Raw genomic sequence first — 12,284 nt, forward strand, 5'->3', positions numbered from 1 at the left:
TTTTCGCTTTTATGTATATATATTTTTTTAACATGTCATGACGAAATGTGAAAATATTCGGATTTTCAAGTACACTTGTTCCCATATCGTGATAATATATTCGTAATTTACTAAAATTTTTACTTAAAACATTTAAACTTTATATCTATGTTAATGGCAAATGTTGTGCCGTATGTTTTTAAATAAATAAATAAAAGTTTTTAAGGCAACCTGTTAATTCATTCGTAATTTCTGTAATCCCGATTTTAACCACATTTCCAATAATTTGAAGCGATTCTTAATACATTAGCAATACTCATTTTCCGCCGTGATTGTGATAATCCGACTGAATAAAATGGTTTCCCGGAATAGATTTGGGGTGAGTTGGTACAAATATTTGCATAATAGAAATAGTCCTTTGCTACTGCCTAAAAATAGATAATGACAAGGCGCTAGACAATATTTACGAAACCCAATTCAATTTAAAATGAGTATGTTTGGAAACGTTTTCGTTTAAAATGGGTTGGAATAATAAAGTTACCGTCAAATAACCGTGGAGCAGGTATCTAATAAAATACGTCTGCCAAACGGTGTATCATTAGGAATATATCTTCAGTTAAGTTTATCACTAATTATTATTTAACCCTTAGTCGCGTGCCTTCTAATGCTTAGTCTCCGAGGCTCCTAGAAATATATTCTTGAACCCTTAGTAGTCGTTTTTTAAATATGATTTCATTTGAAATTTGAATATTTTGGTAACAGTGGCGTAGTGAAAGACTGACCCCCGAATAAAAGCCTTTGAAAGATTGTGATTTTCGCCAATTTAAATATGTTGTTGGCTGAATGATTATGTGGTTCTCCAATCCGCAGAATCCAAGGTTGCGTGATTACTCTCGGTGTGTAATAATGAGAATTCGAATATTTCCAATTTGGTTGTTATTTTAACAAAACTCACGTTACAATTATTTTTTTAAAACAAAACAGATCGCGTACGCTACAGGAGATTTTTGGCTAAACCGACGGCTAGACTGAAGACAGAATAAATTATTTGCCGCGCGAGGCATCGCGCGCAAGCTTACAGTGGTACCAGTCTCACATGAATTTAGGTAAAGGTAATGTTGTCCTTATTTTCGGGAGATGTAAACTCCCTATAATTTACCGTACACACTTATCCGAGATCCTGACTCAATGAACGGGAAAAGGAATATTAATAATTATTTTACAAGCGATAATTATTCGCCTGAAACACTCATCCACATTGAAAAATCTCCTGATAAAAGATACATGACGCCAACAAGCAGTAATTGTTGAATGAAACACTAGTATATATTGAATAATTTCGCGGGTAAGAGATAAGCCGCCATAGCTCAGTGGTCAGAGCTGTCGACCGGAAATCGAAGGGACACGGGTTCGAGTCCCGTTGGCGTCATGTATCTTTTATCAGGAGATTTTTCAATGTGGATGAGTGTTTCAGGCGAATAATTATTGCTTGTAAAATAATTGTTACCCTTTGTGCTATGCATAAAAAATCTTGTCTTAAAAACATTAGTTTACCAAAAAAAAAAATAATGAATATTAATAGTTTTCAGTTTACAATTTTGATAAAAGATGATTTGTATTCTTGTATATATATTCACATTTTTGTTATGTTGAATTGTTCTGCTTCTGGAGATAGATGGACTGGCATGGATATGCCGTAATTAATACACCAAATCGATGGGCAGTTCTAGATTTCTTGGCTTATCATAAACATTTGAGGATGTACACATATACAATCTCCTTCCTAATAGCTTGATATCAGTAAATAGAATGAACATATTAAAAAAAATACTGTTTGCTCTTAAGATCAGCGAGCTAAATTAAAATGTACTTATGTGAGTTACGTAGTAAACAATTATATTTAGATTTTTATTTTTTAATTTGTATTTTTAAGTCAAGAAAGTGAAATGCGTATATTCCTTTTATCTTAAAATAAAAAATTCGGACAGTATAACACCCACCATCAAGCCAAGCGTGGAGAAAAGTTAGTCTGGCTAATTTATTAAAAATTTCTTCAAATTATTGGTAATCCGGTTAAAAACGGGATTACAGGCTATTTCCTGATGAACTTTTAGTAAATTCCTAATATATCGGAACACGTGGTTCATGCACCTGCATTTGCCTTAATGATATACAATGACGAAATGCAGAAATGATTTTTATGAGCACGTGTTCCGACATTGCGATGATACATTCGTGTTTCAATAAAAGTTTATTCGTAACTATCAATTCATTCGTTAAGGGCCTGAAATCCCATTTTTAACCGGATTACGAATAATTTGAAGAGATTCTTAATAAATTAGCAATATTCAATATAAGTAATTTTTCTTCGTGAGGGACTCAGATTATGAGCAAAATTGGCCAGGAATGACCCTTCCAGGTTTCCATCCCGGGGTGACAGCACAGAAAGTAAATCGATCGTGCGCCCCTGGCAAAAACCAAATAGGTATGTTTTTTTATCATCTAGGTAGTTGTGGCTTGTGGCTTGAAGCCACGTGCAAAGAAAGGTAGAATCACGGTAGAGTGGGTGGCAAGAAGATAGGTATAGGTAGTGGTCCTAGATGGAAGGTATGCAATAGCCGAGGGCGGCTTGATTGGTGGTTGTGGTCAGAATTTTCTGACTGACCTACCATATTATTTCGTGAAACAGAATCCTGGGTAGCCATTTGGAGATTGAATTATTATTTATTAAATTTGATGGTTATTGGCGGTAGGTACCTACCAAATTAATAATTCGTTTCATTTATAAAATCGGCGTAAAGGAGCTGTAGAAAATATCAATATGTGCTAGATATTTGGTTAAATAAACTTAAGTGCACCAAGAACCATTGTTTTTATTTTGAATTGACCTGATTGATACCAGGTCCGACCCATCACATACCTCTTCTTGTACAACGTACAAAGGAGATAAATAATGAGAGAAAGACATTCTATAATCCAGTCTCACGATGAATGGATAAAATAATAATACGAGTTGGTATCGGATATTACCTACTCGTGCCATGTTCTGTGTTTGGTTCCGTTCACCTCTCGGATGATAAACACACGAAACCAATAATATTTAACCGCTAAACCCTACGGTACAGCTCGAGAGCTACATAATAGCAGACAACAGTCCGGTGATCCGTACCTGCCAATTACCTCCGAACATTATAACGCGAGAAACGGCCATAAAAACACGCAAACAAAACCTTTTTCAAAACATAACCTCTCCATGCTTCCCGCTTAAAGTTTTTTATGCGCGCGCAGAGAGAGACACTTAGCTCACGTGGCCGCAAGGTGTATAAACCCATCTCTCTCCCACAAAAACAAAGAGAGACGGAGAGCTCACGTGGCGCCCGCCCAGATAGCCGCGTCCCTCTTGCGTAAACTGGAGTGGGAGGCCGGCATTCAAGATGGCGCCGTCGCTATCGGCACGTCTCGCGTCAGTGCTACAGTTTTATTTAGTTTACATGCGACAAACGTGCGCGACGTGTGTAAAACTGAATCACGGATACTCGACTCGATGTATTGCAAGTACTGCGCGGGAGTTTGTTGTTATTATTTTATATTTTAGTGTCATGTGGAATTGTTTTGTTTGCGCGCGCATGCTGCGCAACAAGTGAGATGGGCGCGAGAAGCTGGCGGCGGGCGGCCCAGAGTGTGTTCGGCTGCCTGGCCCTGGCCTGCGGAACCCTGCTGTTGTACCAGGCTGGAGCTGGGCCCGTTGCTGGCCCCCGCCCAGGGCTCCCGCTGGAGGGGCCCGCGCCCCTACCCGCCCTGGAGGCCGTGACACCCCCGCCCCCGGCGACGGCTACCCCTAGGCCGCTGCTCACATCTCTCCAAGATTTGTTTATCAGTGTTAAGACTACGAGACATTACCATGATCTGAGGTTGCCCATCATTCTCAAGACCTGGTTCCAATTAGCAAGAGAACAGGTTTGTTTACATTTTGTTTTCCTATGTTTTGATTGTGTTTGGTGTCTAAAATTTAATAAAACTTTCGGTCCTTCAATGTTATTTTAGAAAGTGAACCTACAAATTTAATTAAATCTACTAACCACACTGTCAGTTACTAGCAGTGGTGTACAGTTAAATTTTATTTGCTAGTTTCGTAAAAGTATTTGAATATGTTTTTATAGAATCACGCAAAAAGCAGATATATTTAATTATTTCCCACCCTTATAGAATAATGTTTTATTTTACAACCTATTAGCAATAGAAATGATAAAAACTGCCATCTATAAAATAATAACATAATCCTTGTTTTATCCGTACGGATGTATTTTGCTAAATTTTACATGTTCATGATAATATGACGTGAATAATACAAATTAAAAAATAGTAGTAGGTTATCTACCTACTAATTTTCACAGTGCAATTTTCGTGAAATATCATCTCAATGGCGCTAATATAAATAATAGATTTAAAGGTTGCAGATTTGAAATATTACCTATAAGCAGGTATGCAGTAAATAATAACAACATTAGGATTATTTGTACAGCGCCGTTTTTGCGAAAAATCACTTCAACAGCTGTGTACTAATATAACCTTCTTTCCTTTCATTTTCATTACTATGATTTATTATTTAATTTCTACAAAACACTGTTTTAACCTTTACAAATAAATGCGTTACATCTCCCGCCAAACCAAGGTATACACGATATATTACTAGAATATGAACTAAATTATAATTTTAATTATTTATATATCGTGATACAAGCTTTATATGTAAGCTCGTCCATATTATTACCCTCTTGCCTCGTAACAATAATTCCTTGATAATCCGTGAGTATTAATTGCATTTGATGGCTTTTTGCCCCCGAAACCATCCAACCACCTGCCGCTTTTATCTGAAATTAATAATAATACTTGGATGACTTGTATAGCGCCGTTTTTGTGCAAAAACACCTCAAGGGCGCTGTAACACCTCAAGGTGAACAAATGAAGCAGCTACTGAAATTAATTGTTATTTTGATTATTGTTAAGAACTACCCGGCTTCACCCGAGCTTTTAACACAATTTTATTATTATCAATCAATTTGAGAAATGAGAAAAAACTAATGTGACGTCTTACTTTTTGACAATTAATTTTATGAGCTCATGTTGGAAAAGCCGATACAAGTTTATTAGACAGACAGCTAATTAATATATTTTTATTTATAACTTGCTGTACTCTGTACGTTACTGTGGCTCAGTTTGTCTAACAATAGCGCGTTTTGCACTTACGTCCAACAGATGGCGCTGTTTTTTTTTAAACATGTTTTTACCGGTCACAGGTGACATCTATATAATATAGGTATATAAACGTTGTGTCAAAATTTCAAAGCAATCCGTGAAGAACTTTTGGAGATTTAAGATTTTGAACACACGAATATTAACATATTTATTTATATAGATTATTGACTTACATCAATGATATAGATAGATAACATACAAATTTTGTTTTAGAATCCAAATTATGTTTATCATATCACATTTATTTCTGTTAGTACTTCTCATCCAGGAAGAGGAGTATATTAAATGTTCTTAGCCGTTATATAATGATGGGGAACACGCATAATTACGTTCAATAGTATTATATAGTACATATTATGGTGAAGGTAACGAAAATATTGAAATTAAAATAAATACCTTTCTATGTATCTATTTAGAAATTATTTAGAAAATAATGTTACCGAGCGAGTTAATTGTACATAGGTATCGATACGTCCTCACACAGAATAGTTGTATAAAATTCACGACGCCAGAGCTCACGGTACGAAAGTTTTTCTGCTTCTGTCAATCGAGTGTCTTGCATTATAATTAATTTTAAGTTCTGTCACACTTAATTTTATTTCATTGTGTCCGTTTTAGATTGGCAGTGACCATAATTCGATGTGTTTAGGTACGAGTAGGTACCATGTTATTATATCTGCCACCCCGTGCGTGACGTGCCTGACGTGGCACGGAGAATAAACATAACCTCACCACGGTGACTGGTGACCGTCACGGTCAGAGCACATGCTACTGCCATGTGTCCAATCCGTTTTATATGCTACTTCATTGATCATTTAATATGTACTTTTTATTACTTTAAAACTTATCAAAAGAGACTCCAAAACTCGAAACCAATGAACTACAGCAGGTCTAGTCCGGCCATTCATCCTAGTCTCCAAATTCGCGGTATTGCAAAATTCGTCATTCAGTCCAAAAAATTTAGTTGTAAATTCCCAATAAATGTAAAAAGCAGCTCGGCTCATAACATACGTCAGTACATTTTCCATATTCTAATTTCTTACTTATATCCGGAAATTTACGCGTTTGCAAAAACGCGAATTTTTACCAAAAATTCGCAATTTCTACGCGAATTTTGTCAATTTCACAAGTTTAACTCAAAATTCGCACTTTTCGGGCAAACATAGCGGATTTTAGTATTTTTCTGATATTTTAAAATAAGAATACTTTTAACATTACAAGAAAATATTACTATACCCATGGTTTTGACAAAAAAATTACTTACCGACTTTGACAAAAAAACTTTTTTGTTATTAACATCACTTTTCTTTGGAAATTACTATCGCTCAAATGTTTCTCAAAAATATGGCGAATTTGGAAAGAAAAACGCCAATTTCGACGTAAAATACCGCGAACTTTTCAAGTCCCTACTTATAATCGATTTAATTAGGTAGATATTATATTAGTATGTGAATAATTTCTTTTCCATTGACGTACCTAAAAAGCGAAAACCAATCGGTAGGTACCTAATGTTTACTTTTCTTATCAGAGATTTCTCAATAAAGTATGATTTTGACCTGCAAAATTGACGCGGACATTTCAACACCATAGGTGTGCCTGACTTTCTAATTTGGCGACAGAAAGTGGTGCTGCCTTTTAAAGTGAACTATTTAAATTGTTGTGCATCATCGCCAAATTGGTCAAAATGAATTATTTAAATGACCAAAAATAATATGCTTAAATCTTTGATTTACTATTTAATTCCAGTGCTATAATATACTTTGGCAAATAGCTCACCCAGTGCTGGTTGTATATTATTAATGGTCCACTGGACACTGGTTACTTTTCCACACACGTGTGCGTGGGAAAATCACGACCGTGAAAAACAGAGGAAATAAACCACGGCGTAATGAGCACTGAATTAAAACAATCATGCATTCGGAAATTGCGTCTCGCTTAGGCTCCGATGGGGTAGACCAATCTGAAGGACATAATATGGAGCATTCATAATTCACTGGAAAGGTAGCTACTTATTACCTATTATTTATTATTATTTATTATTTATTAGGTACAACATTTTTTACAATTCAAGTTTTCCAGTAATGTTGGCCTCACTGGGTGGCTTGCCCGTGCTGAGGCCTTCATTTTATAATATGAAATATAAACTACATAATACATTTAATGAGAAAGATTATACATTTAAAATTAAAAATACATAATAATATATTTAAAATTAAAAACAATAGTACATTGAAAATAATCTTTTGTGTTTGTGAGTGATGTGTGTTTATATTGGTTTTGTGTGTTACGTGTAGGTTTTATTTTTATTTTATGCTATGACATTTTGGTAATATTGTCTTTTTTGTTCTTTAATCCATTTTGTAATTTTGTGTGTGAATTTATTTTTATTTTCCTCAATTTTAATTTCAAGTTTTAAATTGTTAAAAGCTTTTATTGCATGGTATTGGTAGTGTCTTTGTCCAAAGCTTGAATTTACTGTCGGAGTTTTTATGTTTTCTTTGTACGCTTGTCTAACTGGTCTGTTAGTGTTATTTTGTGTATGTTGAAATTTATTTTTTTTTTGTCAAAAATGTAGTTTAGTAGTGTTTTAACGTATAATTGGCGTATATCTAGTACGTCACAGCTGTTGAAATTTGGTCTGTATCAGTCAGTCTATGTTTTTTTAGTATTACTTTTAAGATCGTTTTCTGTGCGGTTTCTGTGTAATTGATAGCCGAGTTTGTTGCTCCTCCCCAAACAATAATACCATATTCTATTATTGATTGGCAAAGTCCAAAATATTTTGTTTTCAATTGTTTTATTTTATATATGTTTCTTATGTTTAGGAAAATGTGTATTGTTTTGAGTAATATAATATGAGTAATATATAATAATATAACCTATGAACCATAATTAACCATTCTATTCTACTACAGAAGCTTGATCGAATAGGTATTCACGGTGATCTTTTTAGATGGCTTAAGTCTTACTTAGAAAATAGAACACAATTAGTACTTATTAATGGGTACGAATCACCTCCCATAATTGTAACATCAGGCGTACCCCAGGGGTCCAATCTTGGCCCACTGCTTTTCTTAATCTTTATTAACGACCTTGGCCCCATGTTACGCTGTGATTTTGTTCTATTTGCCGATGATCTCAAGATTTACCGCAAAATTTCCACTGATTCTGATCATGTTAAGCTTCAAGATGACCTTTACACACTAAATAGCTGGTGCATTCAAAACGATATGTTTTTAAATATTGAAAAATGTTACATTATTACTTTTACTCGTAACAGAAAACGAAAGGATTTTGCATATTCCATTAATAATGTACGATTAAATGCAGTCACCACTATAAGAGATCTAGGAATCACTCTTGATTCAAAGTTTATGTTTGATGTACACATAAATGATATTATAAGTAAATCAATGAAAATGATTGGATTCATTCATAGAATATCGAAACCATTTAAATACCCCCAATCCATTATAACATTATACAACTCGTTGGTCAGAAGCAAATTGGAATATGGGAGTGTTATCTGGAACCCACATTATATAAAATATTCTAAAAGTATTGAATCTGTGCAAAAAAAATTCCTAAGACTGTTATCATATAAACTTGGATTAAATGCCTCACTCAAATCTTATGAAGAACGTCTACTAAACTTCAAATTTACGACATTGGAAAAAAGAAGACAATTTGCAGACTTAATATGTTTATATAAAATTATTCATGATAAACTTCTTACCACTAATTGTCTGAGCAATATTCATATTAAAGTCCCTAATAGACATAATTTAAGGAGCCAAAATATATTCCATATTGATATATTTAATAATAATATTGCATATTTCAATCCACTATCTAGAATGTGTCGTCTGTACAATACAGTTGAATGCGACCTTATAGATATATTCGCAAACAGTCTCGCATATTTTAAAAAACAAATCAACCATCTTCTACCATGATATGTTATGGAGAACAGTTAAGAGATATAATTGCTTTATTATTTTCTTTACTTTTCTTCCTTATCCTTTCTCTGTACATTTACTATATTTTATATTTCATACTTAATATACATGTTTTATATTTCTTTTTAATTATTATTATATTTGTATTTTTTTTCTTTCACCACTAGCATCTCCGCCTAATATCAACTAAACCTTGTTTACGCATGCTGTGAACATTTTTAATTGGGGTGTTAATATCTGTGCACATTCCCACCGAAATAATATAAATGTAATAATTGTTAACACTCTGTAAATGTTTCAAACAATAAATAAATAAATAAATAAATAAATAAACCATGGATAATAGAATCAAGGCGAGATACGGCACGTAAGCTTTTGCTGCTAGAGCTATCCCGATGAGTTACAAAACTCATTGCAGGAAGAGAGGAACTTACACTAAATAGGTGGGAGTTAAAAGGTATAATTATACAATGGTATTTTGATAACTAATTTCTAGAGATGTTCCGACTAGTCGGCGACTAGTCGGTAAAGCCGACTATCCGGCCACTATTGTAGTCGGCGATTAGTCGGCGACTAATCGGCAAAGAGCGCCGACAATCCGGCTTCTTACGTTGTATGTATATTCAATAATAGGAATGCGGGGGAACTACATGAAATAAAAACCTTGATTATATATATTTTCTTTTTATAATCAGTCTTATACATTAAAAAATGTAAAGCAATCTTTCCTTTGGTAATCACTTTTTAAAATTACTTGCTTGTAAAGAAAACATAATTATGACATTTATTGAACAAAATTAGTATCTATCCTAATTAACATAAAAAACAACATAATATCTTCTTATCTTCAATGAACATTTATAAGTATTTCTTATTATTAAAATAAAAAGTAGATTTTTTCAATTAACAAACTCAGTTATATGTATTAAATCAAGATTGTATGTACAAAATGCACAGTAATATATGTACCTATATGTATATTATATATATATATATATCCAAAAATTCTAAACATGAACTGTTTGATAAAAACAAAAAAAAATGAAAAAAACATATTTCTTATAACCATACCTACAAAATCTAATCAAATCAAAGTCACAATTGTGACAACCAAAAATATCATAATCTCCTTATATTTTTTATAACTTATATTTTTTAATTAAGGGTAAATTATGATGTAAGGAGACTAAAGCTTCTGCCTTTCTGGTAGCAATCGATTTCTTTTTGTTTCATATATGTTTCCGGCCTCTGAGAACAGCTTCTCACTGTAAACAGAACTTGCGGGACAGCAGAGGTACACTTTGGCCATGCGCGACATTTCAGGGTACCTAGAACTATCCCCGAAACCGTAATCGGCTTAGCCGACTAGTCGGCCGACTAGTCGGTCTTATTACAACCGACTAATCGGCTAGTCGGCTAGTCGGCGAAAGTCATAATCGGCACATCTCTACTAATTTCACTATTTAAAAACAGATACGACTAGTATTAGTATTCGTGAACTTAGTTGGCGACACGTTTAACCACGTTATCGTTCATTCTGATTACGCCGAATTTGCCGCTAAAGCTTGATTTAACATACCGCAATTGGGGATGCCATAATCTCACTGGCTCCAGACGGTTGGTAGCAGTTAGGACTCTTGTGCGTTATTGAGATAAAAAGATAGCTGGCTTTTAAGAGCTGGTCACTAAACATAGCTAAAATCATTGTCAATGTATGCGTTCGATGAATGAGAGTGTTTCTCAATTTATTTAATATAATCTTGTATTATACCAAGTAGGCTGTCTACAGTCATTCTTTAACGAGAGTCAAATCTTAAACCCTAGAATCCAAAATCAAAAATTAAGACCGCTACGCTACTATACTTGTCAACCTCCTTGACACAGATGCTGTCCTAGAAAAATGCCTTCTATCTTTTCTTATGATTCGACTTACATTCTTTCATTCTTGGAAAATAAAAAATAATAAAATAAAATAATACCTATTCGAAAATCGTCTTCATTTCTTACATTTATTAATATTTCAATATGTTAAATAAATAATTTTTTTTAAATTATTTCCTTCGTATTATTAATTTACGTAATTGTATATTATTTCTTAAAATCTGTCGTTGGAACTATGAAAAAATATGTTTAATTAACAGATGAACTAATGTGTACCAGACTTTAACGTGAGAAAAGCCGTGTAATGGATGTTAATGTAATAAATAATCACGCGTCACGCCATTGCCTCCACAATCTCAGTCCCCAGTTCCCATGGCTCCCCTCGTCCATCAACTCGTATCCAGATTGCAGAGATTTAAATTAAACTATTCATCGGGGGTAATTAAACAATGAAACAAGTGGCCGACACGTTACAGCGGTTTTCTCACACTTTTAAAAATTATAATTGTGTTTGCAAAATATATGAATTTAGCTTACATTGCAGCTGTTTAACCGATAAGTAAAACATAACTTGGTTGTTTATCACCTTCTTCAGCCTATCGGAGGTTGGTTATCATCAACTGACAGCATATAACAACTCTCTCTACCTGCATCACTAGCATCAGTTTATTTATAGTTTTCTGATGGTGACGTTTTGTAGCAAAAGCTCTTTAAAGCCACAAAATTCGTGAAATATGAATATTTTCTACAATATAAGGCAGAAAGGAAAACCTCATGTTTTGTTAAAAAACTGTAACACTGAGCTCTGAGGTCATGAAATTTTAACAGTTTTTACTCACTGAATTGTCAAGGTTCACAATGTTCTCAGGTTAGCGAAATTTATATCATGTTTAGAATTATCCCATTTTTATCCGTCAAAAAGCAAGTAAATATGACAAATTGTTTTATTTTTCTTAATCCCTTTTCGGACGAATCCGGGTGTTAAAACTGGTTATAATGAAATGGGTCATTTTACATTTACTGGAAAGATGTTCACTTTCGGAAGTTTTCATTAGGTACTTAATTAAATTGAATTTTCAAGAAATTTCCCCGACGGAAAGCAGCTATTTCAAGGAAAGCTGTATTTAATTTGCACTGTGCATTGCTGTACATTTCTAACGAATAAATTTACCAGGAGAAGTTTGCTACTACCTCTTCTGCTCCCTATTC

The 12,284-nt window shown here is 33.8% G+C and overlaps 1 protein-coding gene across 1 annotated transcript in view; it reads left to right on the forward strand.

The window, feature by feature from the left end:
• The first annotated feature begins 3,449 nt into the window (after window positions 1-3,449).
• The window catches only part of fng (Fringe glycosyltransferase), a 266,175-nt gene continuing 257,340 nt past the window's right edge, over window positions 3,450-12,284 (forward strand). Inside the window, exon 1 of the mRNA XM_089634917.1 lies at window positions 3,450-3,936. Within this exon, the coding sequence (XP_089491043.1) occupies window positions 3,625-3,936 (312 nt within the window). The 5' untranslated portion in view covers window positions 3,450-3,624. The remainder of the gene's footprint in view (window positions 3,937-12,284) is intronic.

Source organism: Hesperophylax consimilis, chromosome 8 (genome assembly GCF_061612785.1).
Source record: "Hesperophylax consimilis isolate HC1 chromosome 8, BYU_Hcon_1.0, whole genome shotgun sequence".
NCBI classification, from domain to species: Eukaryota; Metazoa; Arthropoda; class Insecta; order Trichoptera; family Limnephilidae; genus Hesperophylax; species Hesperophylax consimilis.